This window comes from Coloeus monedula, assembly GCF_965178545.1.
Source record: "Coloeus monedula genome assembly, chromosome: 9".
NCBI classification, from domain to species: Eukaryota; Metazoa; Chordata; class Aves; order Passeriformes; family Corvidae; genus Coloeus; species Coloeus monedula.
The window spans coordinates 16,383,999-16,408,980 of NC_138789.1; the positions used below are offsets into that span (position 1 = coordinate 16,383,999).

Consider the following 24,982-nt stretch of genomic DNA (forward strand, 5'->3'; position numbering starts at 1 on the left):
AAGGAGAAAAGAGGACAGACATGCAATTCTTTTACCAAAGCATATGATGCATTTCTCAAATGCAATTTATGAAGACATACAAACAAACAGTCATGGCTACAGGGACTCTCCAGTAGCTATTTGGCATGAAGTGAAGGACACACTGGCCCTAGCACTGCTGCCTGCTGGCACAGAGAGGACCTAGCTGCTGGTGGGGTTGTGCCCTGGCAGTCTCCTGAGCAACAGTACCTGCTCCAGTTAAATCCCACTCCCATGCATACATGTTCAGGAAACTGAAAGAAGAGGTTTTCAGGGCTCAGCTACCTCAGGTCATGAAGTTCTCCTACTACCAGCACTCTCAATAAGCAGTGTGACATCTGCTCCAGCAGCTGACACTGCCACAGGGATCCTTGTGGTGGTTACACCTGTGCCATGGTTCCCATCCCACTGGATGTGGCCCTGAGATGGTATCTCTGGTGGGCTGTGGGAAGGAGCAGCGCTGTGAGGAATGGACCAGCTTTCCCAGCCCTCCACATTTTCAAGAAGAACAGCATGGAGGTAAAAGCCTGCACTGTCTGCAAGGCTTCTTCAATTCTTCTGTGAGGCCCACCATGCCCCAGAGGCAGCATGTCCCCATACCAGCTCCCTGCCAGGCCTTACCCAAAGGCAAAGCTGATTCAGGCTGCTGTGCTTACCACTCTCCTCCCTCCACTGGGACCACAAGCACCAGAGAGAAGTAATTCCTGCTCCATCTTGGCAGGACAGTGCTTCTTGGTATGAAACACCAAAACTGAAACACATTATTCCTTACAACTTAAAAGAAACAGATATGAGGAAAACATCCCACACCAAATGCAGGCAGCCCAACTGCCTTTGGAACACTCTCCAAATCTCTTCAGGAGATTTATAGGGGGGTATGTCAGATGCGAGGACTAACAGCACCATTTCCCTGGCAGTGCAGGCACATGGCCGGGGGGAGGAAGGAACCCTCACACCCCTTGCTGCAGGCTGGCAGGGCTCCCAGAATCCCCCCAAGCCTTGGCAGAGCACAGGAACCAGAGCGGGGGAGCTGCTCCAGCAGGAATGGCTTTTTTCCTGGCCATTTTGCTGGCTGTTGGAGTCAGGGAATGGAAGGAGGTGCACAGGAAGCGAGACCATGCAGCTGTAAAGCCTGTCAAGTGTAACGATGTTTTTTTAAGCATATTTTCTTGATTACCCTCCCAAGGGACCAAACCCAAAAGATGGTTCTATTTGATTTTTAGGTAACCCAGAAACAAAGTGTTTCCCAAACAAATAATCACATTGCAGTCTGATAATGGTCATTATTACAAAAGAGCGTTTTATTTCTGGTTTTTTCTGGGTGTACTATATTGCAATGTAACACTATGCAGGTCTATTATCATATTAAGATTCTTGCTACAGAATTAAGTTTGTCCATTTGGTCAAATTTCAGAGTTTTTTCTTGGCATTCCTACAGGACTTGTCACCACTTAAGCACATGAATTACTGAAGTGCCAGAAAAGGGTTATAAGACTTGGAGCTCTTCAATCAGAATTTGCAAAAGTTGTTGGGCTGGCTGGATGCACGAGGTCAGCACAAACATCCATTCTAATTTTGACCAAGGGGAAGATGCACATCTCCAGATTCTGATCACAAGTAGATTTGCTTGTCAGGGTCAATGTACTAGGAAGGTTGTCTTCTTACTTTTGATACAATCTTTGTCATCTCTAATTCCATTACCAAGTAAGATTTTTACTATTTTTGAGCAATAATGAAAAAATGCCTTGCTTAAATTCTGGAGCTGTTATACTTTTTAGGCACCTGATTAATATAAGTAGTTATATAAACTCTTTGTATATATACAAACCATGCTAAAGTATTGTCCACAAAATGTCCATCCATTCTAAGTCAAATACTATTGGTCACAGAAAAGTCTAGTATGAATTGCATGTGAATATACATATGAGCAGTACATGATTCACTGAGCAAATATGGCACTTGTACATATTTTCCTGGATGTCATAGAGAATTAGGAAACAATCTTCCCTCAGCTGACTCATTTCTAAGTTATTGTAATATGGGTTTGGAAAATACACCCCAGACTAGATAGTAAGAAGTTTAGAAAAGTTAACAGTGCAGCTACCTGAGTTTGTTTCATTAAGAAATTAACAGTAATGTGATATTTTATCATCCACTGTGAGCCTGAGGGTTGTCTGCTCACAAAAGCCAAGCTGCCTAACCCTGCTCTACACAAAACAGCACAGTTCTCCAAGCACGTGGCTCGGCAAGACGATGAACTGACCTAGCACCTCCAAAGGGACTTGACCCACCTTCTCCTTGTACAGACCCTCACTGCAGAGTCCTGTCCCCTTGTTACTCCCATCCTAGCATCCATCCAATCCTTTAGAGAGCTGATCCAGCAGAAAATTAGTACCTTTTTTAGACTGGCATAGTCTTCTGCTGGCTTAAAAAGTTGATTTGTCCTGTGGAGGGATCAGACCAGCACCAGACCTGTAAAGGTACATGAGAAGCAGCTGGAACATGGTGGCAGGAATAGGGAGCATGGGAGGAAGAAGGAGCTGCCCCTTTTTGGTGACAGTGAGCTGTCAGACTGATGAAGCTGTCTCAGCTAACCAAACCCTTGGAGAAGATACAGTTATTAGTGTGAAAGTGCTTAGACCGGTATAGTTTATTCCTAGCAAAGTGAATAAAGATATGCCAGCACAAGGCACTTTATACTCATGTAACTGTGTCCACATGAGGGGTTGCACTGGTATAAATATAATCAGTAACAAACAAAACCTCCACATCCCCTAAGTGATGTATTTACAAATATGGCATAGAACAAGCCTCCAACCTTCAGTTATGAGGTGTGCACAACTTCCATTCAGAAACCAGACCACAAACTACACATGAAACAACATTAGACACAAAATAAATTAGGGATTTAAAATGTACATCTAGGAATATAAAGACCTTTTAAAAAACTTTAACTGTAATCCCATATTTAAAATCTAAATAAGAGAACTATACAGCTCCACCAATTACTTGGACATTTCAAACAGTTTACATTCATCAGAGACAACAGCACTTTGGTTTATATAATTAGGTTAATATGAGCAATGAAATGTTTCTCTTCCTCACGTAACATCAAAGTGAAATACATTTAGAATATATATACTGCCAAGCTGTTCCAGTAAGTGCATTCCACACACGAGTAAGGGTAGCTTTTGCAACAGCGACATCAGTTATAGGTCTTCAATAGAACTGAATCAAACCTCTTCAAAAATTGATTTGATTCCTTCATGCCTGACCCATTAATCACATGGATCTTCTCCAGAACACAGCCAAGCACAAAAAATAAGTCTGAACTGGTACTGTGGCAAGCCCACACACCAGACTGCATAGCACACCCCAGATTAATGAGGAAGTTCTCATTGTAGTTTGTCTCCCCACCTTTATAAGTCATACTCTTAAACCAGCTGTATGCTTTTGCATCAAGCTCAAGAACTCAGATTAACTGTAGCTCAAGACACACAATGGCAGTTAGAAAACATTTAAGAGCAACCAATCTGACAACTGTCAAATATTTTACATAAATTTAAACAATCAGCAACTCAACCTCTGCAATTTATGAACAGCATTGCCTCCTACAGAAATACTTATTCCTAGATATTCTTGTGAAACATTTATCCAGTGCCTGCATCTGACTCAAATATGTGTCAGCAAAATATTTTACTACTTTGATTATCTTAAATTAGCTTGTGAGCAGCACATCCCTTTCAAACCTGACTAAAAGAAATCAAATGGCTGGATTAAATAAATGTGCTGAACATGGCTTCAGAGAGTCAAGTTCCCTACCTGATGCACAATCATTGGATATTACATTATTTTAAAGAGCAGACTTCCAACTGCATGATTTCCAATTTAATTACTCTCTGGGAGATGAAAGCATAGCCTTCATCCCTGTCCTTGGGTAGGCTGGGTAGGCTGAGACTTGTGAGAAGTTAATGTATTCATTTAATCTCATTTTTGCAAATCTGCAAATATTCCTGTGCTAAGCTTGGTTTTATGCTACCCAAGCTCAATTAAGCAGCACATCAGAGGCTATTTCCTTGCCAGAAGCTTTACAAACTAAGCACGATTGCGCTGTTTCTGGATCCCATTCCTAGAAGGTGCCAAACAATTTGGTGGGGAAGTGGGCTGAGGGGGCAGAGGACACTTTCTCTCTTGCAGCACAGGGTGTTTAGGGGAGGATGGGGTTTTTCAAGACAGCATTTCATCTTGCTGAGTTGACATTTCCAATAGGGTGAGTTCATTGCACCCCTTCCACTCAAGTTAGTAGGAAATGGGCAGTCACATCCTGTTGCACTGCTTGGAAAACCTTCAACGTGAGTCACTTTGGTCCCAATTCCGCTGTGAACTGTGACTTCACTCTTCCTGGACCCGAGAGGAAATTGCAGTGAGTGCCTCCTGCTCAGTGCAGTGTGTGAATGGGCAGCCAGACTGAACTGCCAAAAGGCCCTGAAGGAGTTCTGCATGCCCCCTCTCACCTGTTAAAACATATGAAGAACCTTTTCTACTTGCTTTGACCATCTGAGAAAACCCTGTTGAAAGTAAAAAGGGATTGTCAGCCTATATTTGTTCTTGTTAGATGTTGAACACCTTCTACTGCCACTGAAGAAAAGAGGAAACAAGGCATTCAACAACTGCAGCACCACCTGTTGAAAACCATGTCCTAAGGGATTAACAATAACCAGGAAGACAATATAATCATCTGTTACAAACTATGCAACCCAAAGCATACATCTTAAACACAGTTTCCCTGGTGGGATTAGGAAATGGAAAGAAAAACCAGCAAACAAAATCATTTACCAGTAAAAATTAAGTTAGAGATGCCCTTGTTCTCAGGGCAAAACAAACTTAAAAATATCTTAAAACAGTGAAAAAATATGAGAAAATTTTATTTAAAAATATATGTAGTCCTTACTCCAAATTTGTTTGTACAGAAAGGATTTGAAAAAGAAAAAAATAATGACAAATTAAATGCATATTCAGAGTATGCATTCTCTAGAGTGTTTTTGGTAGAAGTGTTATTTCTGTAAAACTGAGCAAGAAATTATTCAGCTTTCATTTGCTCCCTGACATCAGAAGGCAAAGTTTCAAACAAGTTGTCCTCTACAGTAAAACCAGTCCTCTTCAGAGCTCTACACTCACCGAGCTCAGGTGGAAGGATTTCAAAATGATTGCCTTTAATATCCAAGTAGGAGAGCAATGTCAAATTACCAATTTTAGGTGAAAGGACTGACAAGTTATTTTTCCCAATTTTCAGAGTCTTAAGTTTTTTGCAAAAGTATAGTTCATCTGGCACGCTCTCCACTTTGTTGCAAGTAATGGAAAAGTATTGTAAACTCTGCAGAACTCCGATTTCAGGCGGGATAAAGCGAATGTCATTGTAAGACAAATCCAAGTATCTGATTTTGTTGCATAGGAATAGGTGGGACGGAAGAACCTCTATTTTGTTATGGCTGAAGGAAAGCCGCTCTAGACTGGTGAGTTTCTTTATATGCTCTGGGATGTAGGTTATACTGTTGTACCACAGCTTTAGAATTGTCAATTTTCGCAGATGTTGAAAACTTACTATTTCTTCAATGGATTTGAGGTTATTTTCCTTTAGATCCAATTCCTGAAGACTGAGAAGGCTGAAGACTGCATGAGGTATGCGCTCTAAATCACAATGAACCAATTCCAGCTGTGTCAGGTTGACCATCTTCTTCAGGTTGTTGAGCATCACTAACTTAGTGCCATCATTATGGATACACAGTTTTTGCAGGTGACTTGAAACATCGACTGCAGATTGTGGGATTTTGGACAAATTACTTTTTATGTGAAGAACTTTTAGGCTTTTAAGCTCCCTAAAAGACTCCAGTGTAATGTTTTTAGAAATATCGTGACTTAGGGAGCCAATTAAATAAAGCTCTTCCAAATTTCTGAGGCCATACATCCAGTGTGGAAGTTCTCTGATGTCATCAAACTTGACGCTCAAGATCTTGAGATTCTCCTTCAGAAAAGCCAAGGCGGCACCGTGGATCTTCACAGAGCACTGGTGCAATGAGAGCTCCTGGAGATTATCCAACTGTGCAATGGTTGCTGGTATCATTACATTATTAATTATTTCAAGTTTTAAAGACTGCAGCTCAGTAATTTCAAATACTGTATCTGGTAGTCCAGAAAGCATGAAAAGCTGTAGCTCCAAATGGCTGTGGGAGTTTGTCTGTAGCCTCTGTCGCAGTTTATCTGCAGTCCACTCATTGTTTAGGTTCAGCTGTTTCAGCTTATTTTCACTGACTTCAGACAGAAAAACAGCAAAGCGCTTGGAGTAGAGAGGATCATACTGATCAATCATATGAAGCATAAAAGCAAAGTCATTCTTGACATCTGGGATATCATCAATTCCTGTCTCTTGCCGAACATACTCAAAAGAATATTCTTTCAGTGAACGGTAGAACAACCAGTACAGTGTATAAAGGCAAGTCAGGCCATAGATGCTTACAAAGCACAGGTAGCAGTAAGAAAGTTTGGAGAACAGATGTGCCATTGTGTGATTACAGCAAAAATTCTTGTATCCTGTCATGTCTTCAATATCAACATTACAGACTACTGTAAAATTAACTTCTGAGACAAGTGCTGTGTTGTAAGCAATAATAATAAGGAATTTAATTACCTTAAGTACAGTCTGGCGAACATACATGACATAGAGTATATCACCCTCCTCAACATGCAGTCGAAATTTCTTCACCTTTTCAAACAGTGCTTTGGCCTGTTCACCTTCTTTTTTATCTAATGCCCCAGGTGTTCCCTTATCCACAACTAACTTCTCAGGGATTGATTTTAAAGACTGCGTCTTGACCAAAGTGCCTTCAGTGCTTGGCTGACTAGTATTAGACTTGCTGATGTTGTTCTTCCTGTTATCCTTCTCTTCAGAGTCTTCCCCTGATACTTCAGATAAAGCTCTTGTTGTCCAGGGAGAATCAAAACATTTGCCAAGTATTGAAATGAAGTGTTCAATTTTGGAGCTTGATCCAGGGAATTTGAACCAAAAGTTACTACACAGCATGAAGACCAGTGTGTGTATAAGGACAAGGTAAGGGAAGTACTTGGCATACCAGTGCAGGGCCCGTTCATAGCACACCTGATTTATAAAGCTGTATTGCTGAAGGTCCAAATCAGTCTTGAGTCCTTTCATTTCAACTGTAGCTGGAGGGGTGGATGGCTTTGGTGGTGGAAGGGGAGTGGTATCAGGGATTGTGTTAAACGCATTTGAACTATTAGATTGGTTCTGGCAAGGCTGGACGCGCTTTGGAAGGCATATTATCTTGTCTTGCATGACCTGGAACACACAAAAAGGTATCTTTTGAACTGATGTACAAACAATGGTAGCAGCATCAATGGGTAGCTGTCCTTGGAGTTCCTCCGGCTGCCAGGCATTCCTCCCCACAGCCCGCTACTTGGCCCCACAGGCTATGCTATTATTCTCAACAAGACACTTGTTCTATATGCCAAGAACTAGGCTGCCCCTTTCTATCTATGGTTAGCCTTCCATAATTTGAATAAGAGGGCACTGAGATAATCCAGAAAAAGGAGAAATGTAGGGAATGCTTCCAGAAAAGACCAGGGATCTTCTGCACTGCTCTCCCCAGAGACAGACTGTTACTGCCAGGTGTATGCACCCTGGCTACAAAATGTTCAGAGATAGCTTAGGCTTGAAAGCAGCACAACTGCATTCATGTGGCTGTACTCTCACACTGTGATGTCTTATCACACCAAAAATGGCTGACAAAGGGCTAATGTGAGCATATCTGGACTGGGACATTATTAATCTTCAGTCTTCATAAAGACAGATAAGGACAGTCCTTTAAAGGCATTTGTGTGTGCATAGACATAAATTTTATTTAGTTTCTCACACATGTATATAGAGTCGTTATAAAATCATAGAATGATCTGGGTTGGAAGGGACCTTAAAGATCATCTACTTCAAACATCCTGCCATGGGCAGGGACACCTTCCACTAGACCAGGTTGCTCAGAGCCTCATCCAGCCTGGCCTCAGACACTCCCAGGGATGGGGCATCCACAACTTCAACCTGTTTCAGTGCCTCATCATCCTCACAGTGAAGAATTTCTTCCTATATCTAATCTAAACCTACCCTCCTTCAGCTAAAAGCCCTTTACCCTTGTTCTATCATTACACGCCCTTGTCAAAAGTCCCTCTCTATGGGGAGCTTCTTTTTTCCCTTCTTTCAGGGAAAAAACGTAGCTCTGCTCCTGAGGCTGTCTACAATTAAAAGAAAAAGCAATTTTCTTAATTTGGGGTGGTCATCCATGTTGACAGATGGAGTTCAGAGTGCCTTAGAGACCAACCACCTTTGGTTTAATTTGGGATAACAGTTCTGAGTTCAATGCAAGGCTCCCTATAAGTCTGAATTTAAAGTGCTAATCTGCATGATAAACCAAGGAACTCTCTTACTTGCCCTGAATGACTAACTGGGATTAGCCCAAACTAAGAACGTGTGTGTAGTGTAGATATACTCTTTGATATCATGGCTATTGCAAGCAATTAATATAAGGTATGCAACAAGAGCTACCAAAATCAGATGATCCTTGATGATCCACCCTGGTGTAGGGAGAGGCTGAGATAAGACCACATGTGTTTTGAACAATATCAGTGCCATAACTGTTGGCACATCAAAAACTTCTGTAGTTAATCTATGTCTGTAAATGCTACTGTGATATACACCCTTACTTATATCCTGGATTTATGTATCTCACAGTAAGTTGGAAAAAAAAAAAATTGTCTATTATTTCAGTCTTTCCACACATCATTTTCCACTGTGCTTCCTCCAATCAAGTGGGCAAACTTAAAACAGCTAACAGATATAACAGATGATTTACTTTGTGTGGTTAAGCAAATACTTATCTACTAATGCAAAATTCAGCTCTATATAAAGAGATTTTTAAACATGAATGTTGTATCAACTGAAAATACTTGAGAATGGAGAATACAGGCAAAACTACAGTTGATTTCATGTGAAATTTGAGACACAGTACATCTAAATCCTAGGCCATGTAAGTAAGCAAATTCCTCTGAAATAAGAGCTCTGTCAATGTGTCCCTTTAAGTCCATTTCAAAGTCATGCCAAGAAACATGAGATTCATGTTTGAGCCAGTACTATATTTTTGTGGAGTCATCCCAAACAGTATTTTTCATTTCTTTTCTGCTTTTGGCTCTTTAGCAAAATATAACTAACAGTGACTGACAGTAATGTCAATTGTTTATGTGTAAGCATCCTCAGAGATGTTTTGGAATGGAAGAGATATAATATTAGCTGTGGGTGGTGTTAATAAAATCAGCACAATAATTTCAAATCCCTTTAAAGCATAATGACAGAAATATTAACATTTGCAAAATAAAGAAAAACAGGAATTACAAAATTACATTTTTTAAACTTTCAAACAGCAAAATGGTAACAAATAAGAACTGAAGCTGACAATCTGTTCTGTTACACCAAATTGAGGTGAAAACAGCGATCCAGACACCGGCCAAACCAACAGCTCTTATCTTAGCTGGCACAGCTCCATTGACTCTAGTGCAACTCTGCTGATTCACAGCTGCTAAAAGTCTGGTCTGTGTTATTTGATGTTGCTACCTAAACAGCTTTAATCCTGGGACCAGCACATTTTTGCTTTGTTCATGGTGAGCCCAAGAGATAAAACAAATTGGGACACCATCTTTCCAAGGCCCTTCCTCATTTGTGGTGTTCTTTCAGCAGCCCCGAGAGCACCCGCCACACCTCTGTCCCTTTGATTTACCTGTAACGTGCACCCAAACACTCCGATCATCAGCATGGCCACCGAGAGATAGTCCGTGAACACATCCCACCAGGGCTTCAGCACCCGGAACGCCGGCTGCTGCTCTGAGAACTGCCGGAACTCGGTCACAGGAATCATCGTCCTGCAAAAGAGCAAGGCCAGCTCAGTCTCCTGCAGCTCAGACTGCTCACGCTGTGTGAGCAAGTGAAAAAACCTTCTCTGTAAATGGAACTCCCAGGATGTGGCATAAAAGTTCCCAGCTACTGACACCCCACCTCAGAAGAGGGATGCTCATGCTGTCACTTATGCAGCTCCTGTGAGGAAGAGAGAGCATGGGATCTCATCCATGCAGGCAGGCAAATCCCTTTCTCTGTTGACTCCAGCCAACTCTGATGGGTCAGTGAGGCCTTCTGCACCCCTGAAAATCAGCCCATTCTATACACAGAGATGTTCAGCTTCATACACATTAGCCTTGATCTCAAAGGTCTGGCTGAAATGCTTGTCCTGCATTCAAACTTCACACACCCGTTTAGTTACCATGTTTCATTCACTTCAATTTTACTCATGGTGGTTTCAGGAATGCTTTGGAATATTTTTGTGCATACTCACTGCAATTTTAAATCTACTATGTTTTGAGTGCAAGTTCCTAAAGTGCTTTAGGTAACCAAAACTACAGGCAGATCAAGGGCTTTATCTTCACCTCAGATGTCTAGGCTTACATCATCACGTCCTCTGAAAAATCAGCTAACACATGAGCATGTACGGGCAAAGCAACTGATTTTAAAGCCTACAGCATGATGTGTAACTGAATCCCTGAGACCAACCAGTACTGAAACTCCCTAATAAGTTACAGTGGAAAGATAAATTCACATGGGAATGTAACAAAAATACTTCCAAGGGCGCTTAACAAAATTTGTCCATTAACTAACATCATAAATGCTCACCACAATCACTTAATATCACAGTTTTACTGGAAGTCTATAATCCTGATTCAGCTGCACACTGGGACCCATTAACATGGTTTTGGTGACATCCATCTGTGTGCAGGCTTAGTGATAAGCACACACTTGCTGAGAGGCTGCCCAGGAACTTAAGGGATTCAGTTCATTCAGAGCCAGGGAACAGGAAGGGAATGATTCAAGCCCTAATGGCTGCAATTCATTGCAGGTGTACAGCCATCCTAAAGATTAATAACTGACTCCCACTAACTGTCCATACTTGTATGGAAGAATGCTCACTTTGGAACCTTCTCAGGGACTGCTGTGTCTCTGCCTGCCCAGCTGATCCTCAGGAGGTACTGTAGTCCCCAAAGGCATAAGATGAAGTCTGTAAATGAACTTGTGCTAGTAGCTAGGCTGGGGCTTTGCAGCTGAGTAGCATAAAAACTCTTGTTCCTTAGCCCCCCCTCCTTTTGCAACCCTTCCATGTTGCTTTAAGCACTACTTGGCCAGACAGGAGACACTCTCTCAGCCTCCTGTCCTTCTAAAGTCTGTCCTCAGGATGCAGGCTATGATGCCAGATAAAACTGCACACACCTCTTGCACAACTGGCAATCCCCAAGAGGAAGGCAGGCTGTCCCCCCACAGCACCTCCAGATTAACAGACCATCAGTGAAAATGACGGCAATGCAAGCCTGACTTCACACAGCCAGGTCAGAGACTTGGCAGCACCCTTGCCAACAGGCCTGAATTGCTGCAGCGCTGGTGGAGGAATGCAGCATTTGCTATCAAATGGCAGGCAGCCAGGAACCACAGCTCTGCTTTTTGTGTGCTTGTCTTGCAAGTATTAGCATACATATCAGGGGAGATGCACCTCTACAGGAGAGAAAAGCTGGGGTAGCTGCTGGGACAAACCTTTGTTGCCTTTCACTCTTCTTTTATAAATACTGGTGGGAAAAGTGGATCTTAAGTACATGCCCAGCACTCCTGCAGCTAAATCTCTGCTGGCAGCTCCCAGTGGCACCTGAGCTGAAGAACATCATGCTCAATCTCTCTTCCATTCCCATATGCATTTCCACTGCCATTGGTAAGGAATTACCCTTCTCTTTTCCATTTCCATATAAAATGCAGGTTACTGAGTAGCTGCTGGTAAGCTTTAATTTTTTTTTTCCATCTAGCATTGAAAAACATCGAAAATTCTCAAAGAATTCCACTAATACAAATGTTAGCTAAACAGTTGCCATGCAACAGTCCTGCTCAAAGTTTTGTAACACATATACTACTGTTGGCTCAGGTTTTGAGGCCAGCTGGCTGACTGGAATGCCACCAGTACACCCAAGAATACCTATCAACAGATTGCTTTAAAATCATGACATTTACTTCCCAGCCCCGTAATAATGGCTTAGGAGTGCTTTTTCATATTCTGATGGCACAGCCTCTAGAGATCCCATTTGTAAGGGTTTTTTCAAAAGTATAAACAATTTGAGTGTCAGGTGAAGACAGAATTATGTTTCCTGCAGTGGAGATTCTTGACAAAGCACAAGTGCTCACATGCACGGAAACGTGTGGAGACCCAGGAGTGACTGGTTAGACACCCAAGTAACCGTGGATCTGAGCCACAGTGTTATGAAAGGCGGCAGCACTGAATCAGGGCAGTGCCTGACAGCAGATGTGACTGGAAATTATCTTGCAAATTACTGTGCAGGGACAGCTTTCAGACCAAAAAATCATTTGGCTGTTGTTTTTTACAGGTTTCACTATGTATTTTTAGGGGTCTTTGTTGTTTTCTATTTTTGCCTTATTTCCCCTAAGTGATACATGGGGAATTTCGATGAAGGCAGATAGGTTCTAATACCACAAACACATGCTGCCCTGATCCCTTGTTCCCTTCAGAGGCTGTTGTTTGCATAGCGTGACTCCTCATTAGTAGAGTGCACATACTGTTACCCGATTAATGGGCCAAGCCGAGGGAGAGCTGCACACAGAAAGCCTCTCTGAGCCATCCTAGAAAACCCATCTCTGGAGGTGGAAGGTTCACAGTCCAACACAAGACATCAAAACCCGTCTAACGTTTTCCTACATTGTTGTAAAAAGAAAACAAACGTTACTGAATGATGGCAATAGTACTGCACAGAAAGTAACAGTAAAAAAACCCAACAATGTCTACCAGCAGATGATATTTTTTAGCTTTAGGGCAAAAAGACATTCACAAGAAACTTTGCATGGCAATTGAATGTGAAGAAGTAGGAAAACCATTTTCCAACACTCACTGGAGGAACCCTACTGCCTCTCCCCTTCCTGTACTAAGAATCAAGGAAAATGCTGGAAAGAAGTGCAGAGCAGCCCAGGCTTACCAGCACTGCTGACATCTGCACACAGAGCAAAATGACACCAAGTCACTTTTCATTTGTCTCCCACTTCCCTCTAGCATTTTTTCCATTCTGTTTTCTCCAGGGATGGAGAGGACATCTATCAGCAGCAACTCAGACCTCAAAGACACAGCAGGTCCACCTGGCTCAGAGCAATCCTGAAAAATCCCTCCTGGCCATGTCCAGAGTCCAGCTCTTCCCCACTGCTGCACCCAAAGCTGCACGACTGGCAGACTCAAATAATCACACACAAACCAGGTCTGCACACAATAAAATGATTCAGTCAATCATTAATTTGAACAAATCAAGGGATGCTAAAAAGTCACACTGCAGTCCGAGTCACAGCACACCATTTACTGTAGGACAACATCTCTGGGACAGCACACCACTTACTGTAGTTTCTTATCTCTCCTTGTAACAAGGAGATAAAAGACAAGGAGTTCAACATTTCATCTGGTGAAAACTAAGACTGCATTACTAATTTCAGTTCACTCACATTCAAAATGTTATTTAATTGCACAATACATTATAGCTGAAATGGGGCATCTGACTTATTGTAAAATACTATTCTAACCTACTTTAGTAAATACTAGAGTTCTAAATATTGGATATTCTTTTCAATTAAAACCAGAACTTGTTCTTTTTTTTTCTCTTACATTTTTAATAATCCTCAGACCCTAGAGAAAAGAAAACGGTACATGAGATAAATCATCTGGTATTCAGCTACCAGAAGGAAATAAAAAAGGAACTTGGATTAAAAACCAGTTGTACTGTCTGTTAAGCAGTGCTGCAGAACAAAGCTGTGGGTTTGCCAAATTAAATAAAAAGAATAATAATAAAAAACCCAAACAGGAAAAAAACCAGTAACAAAAAATCCCAAAACAAACAAAATAAAAAACCTCAAAAACATTGGAGGGGAGAGAAATTAGTAGGGATTCTTACTTTAAAACTTCTAAGAAATGTAGAAAACTTGGTGAGTGAAAATGAATATGTCATAATAAGGTGAAATACTTGAATCCAAGTACAAATGTGATACCTACTCCATCAGAAAACCCAACTACAGGAATCAGCTAATGCATGGGAGATTAGGAGTGAGACACAACAAATTAATGTGACCTAAAAGAGCAAAGGAGAATAAATAGATCCAAGTCGGGGGGGGGGGGGGGGGGGGGGGGACAAAAGTACTGGAAACAAATTAAGACTTGATAAATCGAGAGATTGAATCAAAGGCTGATTGTGAAACGCCGCACCGTGGAGCAAAGCAGCCTCTCAGCAGTGGGTTTACATCAGAGGGAATAAAGGAAAGCAGTTTGGAAGTAACGATGGCTCTTGCCAGTGCAGCTAAAGAGAAAACCGAGGCACCAGACAATCCACGTGATGTCCGCAGCAGAATACAAAGGAAATCAATTCATGAACTTCCTGCCCACGGGGAGCTCCAGGCGGGGGGTTTGTGGGCCTGGGCGCCACCAGCCCGACCGCCACCAGCCACAGCAGCCAAGGGACCAGCGTGCCCTGCTGGCACTGCTCGCTGGCACAGCACAAAGCCCTGGGGACAAGCCCTGGCCTTGGCGTAATGCTTCACAGGTAGGCACTGTGAGGTGCTCACCGCAGCTTCGTGTCCACCGAGGAGCTGTGCCCTGCCTTGCAGCAGCACACAAGGGACCCCAGTCGGAGACAGGACACACGGTGCCAGATGGGTAAACACCTGGGGACATGGAGGGTGACACGCCCCCTCAATAAGCTGTATTCCTCTTGCGTCTTGAGACACTTCACAAAGCAAAGACATTATTGCTCAGAGAACTGCCCCTCTGGTACAACCCTGAACAAAGGTGCTTTTGGCTTGTAGCACCTTCCAGGCCCCAGGCTCCAGCTCTTGCTAGGTGACTGGTTGCTATTTTTAAGCGGATTCTCATAGAGTCACTTCATTCATTTTATGGAGTGTAACTGTGTGGATTGGCAGCAGCGCTCAGGAGAATTAAAGGGTCATGCTGCTGGGGAGGGCTCCGCCACCAGTGAACAGCACCCGCCGCTCCCACTGCCCCACCTCAGCTTTAAAGGCACAGCCTGTAGAGACACGGCAATTAAAAGCAGCACAGTGAGCAAAAAGAAGGGAATAACTGGGAGGCTCTGCCTTTATCTCACCCGGGCAGGTCGGACAGCATGTGTTCCTCACTGAGGCAGAGTCGCAGCAGCTCCTGCCACTGCTCCCCACCATGACAAGCTGGCCTCCGGGCTGCCTGTGCTGTGCTGTCAGGAGAGCTGCCAGCTGCTTGGTCTTTCGTATCAGGGATCTACTGAAAGGAGAAAATGCTAGGCCAATCCTGCTCTCCTGGCTGTTTTAAACATACTGCATGTTAGGATAAATTATAAATGCCTTTTGGGAATAGCGCTGCAAGGTCTCTAGGTTGGTTGCCATATATGATTTATTGCATATTCATCTTCATTAAAGCAACAGAGCACAGCTCGTATTTAACACAAAACAAACTTGGGACCTGGCAGCAGGGACTCAGCAGAGCCCAAGGGCTGTGGGCCACGTGTGCAGGGGCTGCACACCAGTGGGTTTTTACACAGGACAAGGCATTGCACACCCCAAACTCCAGAGTCCTTCACTGTAAACACTTGTTACTCTGCACAAATACCATAAAATCACTTTTCACGTGCTTTGTGCTGTTTGGCCTCAGCCAATGGGCCAGGAGGTGAAATAAAGCTGGAGTGCTTTTCAGCACAGGACCTGAGGCTCCACTGAAAAGCAGAATTTTACATTCCTGTTTTTACCTGCTTTGGAACTGAACACTGAGACAGTTAAATAAGCATGAGTAAGGGAGTTTTGCAGTCAGGTTGATGGTGATGTATTCTCAAAGAGGCTATTTAAACAAAGTCTCTGGTCTGTGCAGAGCCCGAGGGCTTAGGGCAACAGTCTCCTCTAGCCAGAGCTGATAGACACAGCCTGGCATGAAAATGGCTTGGTGCTATCATCAGTCATATATTCTGTTGATTATAACTTTGTCAAATTTGTATTTTTAGATGGGACTGGGTCCCCAAAACTACCGTAAGAAAAAATCAGTGTAATTTAAAACAAAATTTGAATGAAGATCTAGCCAATAATTGTTCAAACCATTCTAGAAACAAGCTTAGGAAAACAAATTGGATGTGAACCCTACAAAAATTGTGGTCTTTTCATTTAAAACTTTTCAGATCGTCCATGCCCCAAAATTTGACCTCTGTATTGGGAACACAGATTTTACTGCAGTGTGAACAGCTGCCTAATTTATAAACCTTTGGAAACTGTGGGTTTGTGTCCTTTGATCTTAGCCAACGAACATTTTCTGCATGTGCCCAGAAACCCCTCACAGCTCCTGGCACTGCACCACAAATGACAGATAATGGACCTGCTTCACTTCATCACCTAACCAGGAGAGGACTAAAAGTAGATGTGGGGACAAGACACCAAGCCTGGGAAACTGAGATTAGACTAAGGGGGAAATATGATGATAAGGGCTGGAATTAGTAACTCCTAATTCCCAAGAGGTTTATGTTCCATTCTTATCTGTGTATTCTCACACACATTGTACATGCAGCGAAATAATGTCTGAACTACCCTGACATTCAGTTTTGGGAATTATTTTGCTACATGTTTGCACTGACCAAGATGTCCAGTATTTTGGTAAGTGTAGGTGCTTGGTCAGTTCCCATGTAACATACAATAAAACCTCTGCTACTGACTTCTTCTTTTGTAGCATTTCAGGAGGTTGCTAGGTGCCATTGGTGTTTCCTGTAATATAAAATTCAATTTAAAAAATAATTTTTAAAAAGGCATAAATTTTTTGGCTGGAAAAACTACTTTGAACACTGGCTTGTGTTGCCTGTGTTTGAAACATGATGGCTCCCTTTTTGTTCCGTTGACTGCAACAGAGATTTTCATAGGAAGAAATACCATCACTCTGAAGTAAGAAGTACAAACAAATGATGCTGTTTCTTAAACATAAATCGCATGTAAAGGAACTGGAAAGACATTAAAAACAAACCATTTGCATCCAAACAGTTTTTTTTAACAGTCCATGTGTTTACTGTATTTTCAAACAAATTCATGTCCTTGTGGCTGAAGCTGGTGAGGAAATGTGACCTGGAGGAACAACAGAGCGTGAGTCAGGAGTCCCCAGTGGGACACGGCCATGGACAGCCTGGGCACGCCACATCAACCCACCATGCCAACACTTCTCCAGCTGCAAAACAGAAAGGTATCTACTTTCTTTAGTACCTTTGGTGGGAAATATGAATGAATAGTACTACAAAAATCGTAACGTTGGTTTTCTCCAGTTTTCTGCAATGCCTGAATCTAAACTGATAGCATGTCAAAACTTCCCTGAAAAGTGACTGAAGTGAATTTTATTTCATAGTAGACATTACCAAAATTAAATGTCACAGTTCGTATTAGTTTACAGTCTGAGGAACAGACCAAATACAATTAGCTCACAGAAGACATTATTCCGGTACCCAGTTTGGTGGTTCTACAAAACATGTGAAACTCATGCAGTTTTCACAAGGGCTGCACATGTGCCAATGATGATGAAAGCAGGTTGGCCACCATCAGGCTGTCCCCTGTGAGACAGCTGTTCAGAGTAGGGAAGGGGTTTCATTTCCAGGTGCACTGACTGGGGACAGTTAGATTGTGCCACCTGAACTCCAGCAAGGTCCCAACCAACAACTGGAAAGCTGTGTTCTATTATGTCAACTGCCACAACCGAGCTTCCCCAGAGCCCCAGCTCCGCAGGACCGCAATCGTGGGCAAGACGCCAACAGGGGATTTAGTGCTGGAGAAAACTGGAAAGGGTGTAACTTCCAGAAACATGCTGAATACCTAGTCCACTCTTTTCCCTCCAAGTTCCTGAGGTCCACACTGCAAGCATCCAGTGTACATTAGGTTTCAGCTGCCCCTCTGCCTAATATCCAGGAAGAAGCATGGTGCAGAGGTAGCAGCAAATACCCCTGCTCTGCTCTTGGTACCCTCTGCTGTGGCAGTGGAAGCTCAAAGACCTGAACCAGAAACTTGGAGGAGACAATAAGGGTCATAAAAAGGAGACATAAAGGACATAAAGAAGAAGCAACTTTCATAAACTGCATTTCAAAATATATGTTGCAAATTCCACCTACATATACAGTAAGTGCTGCTTTGGCAATGAATCCCAGACAATAACCTTGTTGTTTGTTCCAACTGAGTCATAGGACTTTTTCATGTATTACACACCAAAAAGACTTCCTATTGTCAGCCGCTCTTTGACTTCAACTTGGTTGGACTAAAGACAAAAAATTGTTCAGGGCAAGATTCTGCCAGATAAAAGTCTCAGTGAAATCAATAGTTCTTTTCGTACCAAGCACATGGGCCTGTGTGGAGACTTGGCTTTGCTGAGCTATTTCTCCAAATCTAAAGGAAAGTACACTCTACGCATTTCCATGTCAAAGACTACTTCAAAGGCCATACTTACCATTTTTCAGCTCTGGGAGTAACATTCTTTGTTTATCAGGGCTATCACTCAAGATGCCTGCCCTCTTTCCAGAGCTGCAAAATGGTTTTAATGTGAGTGAAAGCCTTTAACAGCAAACCAAAGAACAGAGCAAGAAACTACGCAGTAAGTGATATTTTAGAATTCCTGAAATGTATCTAAATGATTGAAAAAATAAAATCACATCAAGTTTTAATCAAAATTATACCAGGTTTTCCACAAACACTATTTAACATACTCAGATAATGAAGAGAGAAACAACGCTGTAAAATGTCACAGAACAGACAATATTACACGAATCAGTGCCATTCATTACCAAAGAAATAGGTGCCTGAGGCTAATACAAGCTAATACATGCTCATATTAAAAAATGTTCAGCTGATATAATTAAAAATTAATTCCTAATTGGGACAGGAAGCACAAAAGGTCCATTCTGAGTCTTAAGCAGTTCAACCATCTGACAAGTTAGTTAAAAACATTTTATGCAGTGGCTGAGCCAAAAACATTAAAGAAATGCCTGTTTTCATGATTTGTGAGACTTTTTCATATAAAGACTCTTTTTTGCTCCCACTTGCATGTAACACAAAAGAGCTTTCTAAAATTTCATGATAGTCTCATAAAACATGGATCCCAAAACACCTGGATAAACATACAGGTATTCTCAGCTTGAAGCAGCTGGTGGATTTTCTTACCCCAAACCATCCTTTGTTACAAAAATCCCTGACAGTAAAAATAAACTCATGGTCTCATCCATACTCCTGAAAGAATAAGAAAGACTAACATAGGTAAATTCAAGCACATAAATTGCATGTGATCTACACACACTCAAAAATATACACTAATAAGTACAGAATCAGAATTGGTATTCACATAAGATGACTTTTAAAGATCATGAACTGGAAAGCCGGAACTACCTTCTCTATTGGACCTTTTCAGGACAGTGTCCATCCATAGACCATCAAAGAGGGATTAGCTCTCACCTCGTTCCACCAAAAAGTCTGTTGCTGCACAAAACAGAAAAAAAAGGCTGTTTCCATCAAGCCTCAACTGTGAGATCAAAGCAGTTGCTGGGAGGGGATTCTGACAACACTATAGCAGGTGTGCAGCTCTTTGAAATTATATCATCATGGTTAAATGACTGCAGAGAGCAAATACTCTTTTTAGTCACATTACACTAAACCAGGGGCTTTTCCAAGAATACAGTCTGTGAACACTGGTGAAAACTACCTACCCCTAAGGCAGCTCATCAGACATTCACATCAACTGGAAAATGAGATCTATAATGGTCCTTCTTCAGAGCACCAAACCCTCTGACAGCAACCTGCACTTCTGAGCTGTTGCATTCTGCTGTAAATCACATGTGTATCAGATCTTACAGTGCTGCACGCTCAGGGCTGGGCTTGACCTGTGCTCTGGTTCACTATATGCTCCAGAGCAAGCAATTAGTCCAAACTCCCACCTTCCTTTCAGTGATAAGTAAATAAAATTGGAAATGTTCTCAGCATGTTGGCAGTCTTATTGCTGGCTTGCTGAATTTAAGATTCCCATCAATAAAAAATCACTATGTACTATTGCCACTGAAGGGAGATGTGAGCTAGCATCTCCATCTTCAGCAGCTGGTAGGTTAACCCAGGATTAGAAGTTGGTATAAAAGGCTGGATTCTGCTCACCTGGAAGTCAATGGAAAAGCTGAAGTTTACTTTGACAGAGAGAGAAATGGATTTTTAATACTATGGTACAGGACCAAATGTTTTTACATGTTCTGGTGCAAATTCAGTGGAATTTTATATGCTCGTCCTAACAGCGGCATTAGCAACTTTCTGTGGAGAATGGTGCCATCCTGCGCTTCAGGGGAGGCCTTTGTTTTACTTTAAAACTGAGAAAAAACACACATAGGATTCTACCAAACAAGTGGGAAATGTGCAAAGCACATGCATGGTATTATCCTACCTTTTAAAAATCTGACCAGATCAAACACTAGGTTGTAAATCAGTCCTTCAAGGGAAAAGGAGACAGTGCACAGAAACTGTACTGGAAAAATTCCAAATAAACCCTCATCTTGGTCCAAACCTGTGACTCTCTGGTTGATACAGTTGTAAAGTTTATGCTGTGTCTGATTAGCTGCATGTGCCAGGCACTAAAATGTAAAATGAATACAGTGAAAGAAAGCTCATCTAGGGTCTGTCAGGTTGAAAGACAGCTCTAACACCCTGTGCCTGCCTGGGTATGGGAAGGCAGGAGTGCCTGCCCTGTGTTATGAATGAAAGCAATGGAACAAATGACATACTCACACCTGGCCAAGAGGGCTGAATCAAACCTAGTATCTTCCTAGCCTGAAAGAGATCCTAGAAACACAAACCCAACTCACTGCACTATAGCTCGAATTTGCAACAGTGTTGTCACACAAAATCCCTGGGTAAACAGCTCAAGGATGAAGAAGAGAGTAAAGTTTCCATTATGTTGACCGTGTGAAATCTAACCCTTGTTAACATTCTTCTGACAAATCATTTTGGAAGGAGAATGGCTTCTTTGCTTTATTAAGTAAGGTTTTAAAGTATTTAGAAGGTTTCTTTTCCTTTTTTTCCTGAGGTCAATTGTTTCATTTTCAGTGTTTTCTTCACTATATAGTTTTCTTCACTATTATTCACCCTCCCCTGCCCTTCACAACTCTGACAATGAGGACAGAATCTTTCTACTAAGTTTTCTTAAAGAGGAAAAAACTGTAAAATTAAACTCTAGCTCCTGTTATTGTGAATTGTTTGGATGGTAATTCAATTTTTTTTTTTTTTTTTTTTTTTTTACTTTCCGCAGCACTCAAAAAGCCTTGGGTTGGGAAGTGCCTTTCTGGCGTGAATAGGGCCCCCTTCAACTAGTTGCAACTGAGGTCACTGGACAATCAGGGGAACTGCTCCTCCCAGCACTCTGACCCAGTTCATTATTTTGGGTCTCACTGTGTTGTCCCTCTGGAGCTGAGGCCACCTGAGTATTGTTTAATGCTCTGGCCTGCCCAGCCCGGATGCTGCCCCCCTCTTGGTCAGAGCTCCTTATTGTGGGCCTCAAAAGCCAGATACCGAGGTGGGATGAGGCTGCCTCAGGAAATCAACTTGAACTGGTACAGGAACTGATTGCAAGATAGCACGAAGCACTGAGTGAGCACTTGTAAGGAGAATTTAGCAGTCTCTGGTTTCATTTTTCACTGAAAACCAGGGCTAGCCTTTTCCAATACTGGGCATACAAAGCAACTAGATTTTTAGCCTTTCCATAAGAAAGCTTATTTCTAAAACTGCTTACAAGAGTAAATAATAACAAATAAAACACACAGAAAGTTATATTATGGTAAAACCTCTAGCAGGGCCTGTCAGTATTCAGACTGGAAGAAAACAGCAGCATTGCTGCCACAAATTTAGCAAACTCAGAAAGTAACTGGAAAAGGAAATGATTCAGAAACCACAGGTGCTCAGCACCAAGCTGCTGTGCCTTGCTGGCAGCCCAGGGACACGGGCACTTGTGAGACAGCAGGAATCCAAGGCCAGGTTAAAATTAGGGATCATCTCAGAACTCTGCTCAGCCCAGCTCTCCATGCTGATTTGCACCACGGGAGCAAACAGGTTTTTCCAGGAGAAGAGTGAGCCCAGGGGAGTGCTACCCTCCTGACAGCTTTCATCATACCAAAAAGAAAACTAAAAGCTAATATACCCGAGGGCAGGAAGGGGGGGGGGGGGGGAGGAGGAAGGCAAGATACATACTTGGTTGAATTGGGAAGGGAGATTTTTTAAATTATTATTTATTTCCAATGTTGTCATGTTTTTCTCCACTATCTTGCAAAGCACTCTTCTGCCTGTCCAATCTTTTACAGCATCATTCAAACCCGGAGTGCTTTGTGGGAGCAAACGTGTACATGGTTGTCTTCAAACAGTGGTGCTAATAATACTAAGGCTCTCGTCACAGGAAGTACTAATTCCAAAAAAAAAAAAAAAAAAAAAAATTAAAAAGCCAAACCATAACTAACATACTTAGCTGAGGAATTAAATTCCCTACTTTTAAACACTTTCACCCTCATGAAATTCTGATAGGATACATTCAGCGGTTTTTCGTAAGCCTCTCATTTTGCTTGGTCAACTCTTTCTAGTGAACTGGAGAAACTCACTTGGTGAATAAAGGACAAAACTGCTCATCACTCTGCGGCAAGGCAGAGCTGGTTTTAAACAGATTTAAAATCAGGATTTGTTTCTCTTTTTTTTTTTTTTTAATCTCTTCAAAAACCGGGCTATGGATGCCGGAGCCTCGCAGTGCCGCTGGGGCTGCGCTACCCTCCCGGCCCGGCGGCAGAAACCTGCCAGGACCCTCCGAAGCTTGGAGACCCTGCGCAGGGACGGCGGAGGGACCGGCGGGCGCGGTGGGAGCGCGGCTGGACCGCCGCCTCCCAGTCCTGCTTACATCCTCCCCGTAATGCGGGCTGGTCTGGGGCTTGTTTTCGGGGAAAATACGGCCACGGGCTTTCCCAAGCCGCCCGTCTCCACGGCGACTGTTTCCCACCACTGCCCCCTCGGCGGCCCCGCTCCCGGGAAGCCCAGCTCGGCTCCGGGCCACCGCCGTGCCGGGCAGCCCCGGGGCTGCCCCGCCCGGTAAGGGATGCGGTGGGATGGATGGAGCGTGGGGGGGCTGCCGCGGCCGCTTTCCGGCGCCCTCCGCGGGAGAGGAGACGGCGGCGACCCCAGATAAAGTTTGGCTTCTCCGGCACTGCCTGGGGTCGGAGGCGGCACCGCCGATGCCGCTGGCGGGCAAAGCGGGGCCCCGGCAGCCGCGGGCCGGGCCGGGCCGGGCCCGGTCTCTTCTCCCCGAGGGGGCGCAGGGCCGGGCCCTGAGGGGCGGCTCCGTCCCCGCGCGGACCCCGGGGCCCCCTCCCCGCGGCGATGCCCCGTCCCCGGCGCAGGCAGCGGAGCGCCCCGGGAGAGGCAGCCGGGCCCGACAGTGCTCACCTGGTGCGCGTCCGGGCGTGCGGCTCGGGGTCACGGGCAGCGGCCGGGCGGCAGCGCGAACATCCCGCGGCGCGGTGCGGGGCTCAGAGCGGCGGGCAGGGCCGGGCCGGGTCGGGCGGGGCAGGGAGGCCGCCCGCAGCCGCGCTCCGCCCGCCGCCGCTCCGCCCCCGCCGCCGCGGGGCCACGTCTCCGGTCTGACGCACGCGGAGGGTGCCGGGGGGCGCCGGTCGGGCCGTGCCCGGCAGCCCCCGCGGGCCCGGCGGCGGCTGTGGGCGGGATGGCCGCGCTCCGCCCGCGCCCGCTGCCCCGGAGGCGCCGGTAGCGGTACCCAGGAGCCGCGACCTCCGGCGCGCCCGCGGCATCCCCGGCCGAAGGAGCGGCGAGGCGGGGGCTGGCGGAGCGGCCGCGGCACGGACGGGCCGGGCTGGGGCTGCTCCATGGCCCGCACGGAGCGCGGTCGGTGCCGTGGGAAGCAGCAGCGGGCGGGGGGAGCCGCAGTCGCTGTGGGCGGGCGGGAGGCTTCGCGCCGCGTCGGGAAGATGACAGCAGAAATTGTGATGGAAAGATCTGGACCTCAACACGCAGGGCCGTGGAACGACTATAAAGAGACCAGGCTGTAAAGCGCCTGGGACTCCATTAACAATGGAAAAGTGTCTCAGAGAGTGACAATTGGAAACACAAACTTCTGGCCCAGCAATTCAAAAAGCGAAGTCTGAAAACCGCTGCTGAAAGAAACCACATGTTTAAAGGGACTTTTGTCTAACATTTCCAGAAAGATTTACATCTCTGGCAGAAGGAAGAGACAAGACAAATTCTGCATCAGAGGGAGATACTTGCCCTCCAATAACTTGCCCCTAACCTTAGGGGTAGTGTGTGCATCGCCCTAGGGACAGTACAAGTATGTAAACAAGGAAATACAAACATATAAGCCCACTGGGGAGGAGTTAATGAAAACAAACACAACATGATGCCTCACAGCTGTTTTGCTGCAAGAATATTAACTACATTGGGATGTGAACCAAAGGTCTGCCAGGGATAGCTGTGGGTAATTCTGACTTTGTAACTGTTTGCTTCAGGGACTGCTGAGGGCAGACTCAGGTTCCTCATTTGGGAATCATGGATGCGATTTATAGCTGTAGGAGTTCGGTTCATCGTTTGCCTGAAGCATTTGCTTAAGTGCTTTGCTGTGCAGAGCTGCTTTTCTCAGCTGAAACCTCAAGGCTTTCTGAGGCACCTCAAGAAATGAGGGTCTGAGTCTGACAGGAGCTGGAAGAGGTTGCCAGCACAGCTTCCTCACAGTCCTTCAGAGCTGCCAGCCTAAAACATTTCAGCAATATTGCACCATTA

At 44.1% G+C, this 24,982-nt stretch overlaps 1 protein-coding gene across 1 annotated transcript; it reads right to left on the bottom strand.

Moving 5' to 3' along the window:
* Positions 1-1,327: 1,327 nt before the first annotated feature.
* LRRC8C (leucine rich repeat containing 8 VRAC subunit C) lies at positions 1,328-23,728 on the bottom strand. The gene is made up of 3 exons (XM_082286808.1): positions 23,636-23,728; positions 9,849-9,990; positions 1,328-7,369 (listed from the first exon to the last, which is right to left on the bottom strand). Exons 2-3 carry the CDS (start codon positions 9,984-9,986, stop codon positions 5,099-5,101), a joined length of 2,409 nt encoding a protein of 802 aa, XP_082142934.1. The 5' UTR covers positions 9,987-9,990; positions 23,636-23,728; the 3' UTR covers positions 1,328-5,098.
* Between the last annotated feature and the right edge of the window lie 1,254 nt (positions 23,729-24,982).

Bases quoted from the DNA above. Each gene is read 5' to 3' on its own strand.
- LRRC8C (XM_082286808.1), bottom strand. From the start codon at position 9,986: ATGATTCCTGTGACCGAGTTCCGGCAGTTCTCAGAGCAGCAGCCGGCG. The intron at 7,370-9,848 runs GTAAATCAAAGG...TGTGTGTTCCAG, and splicing joins TGTTTGGGTGCACGTTACAG to GTCATGCAAGACAAGATAAT.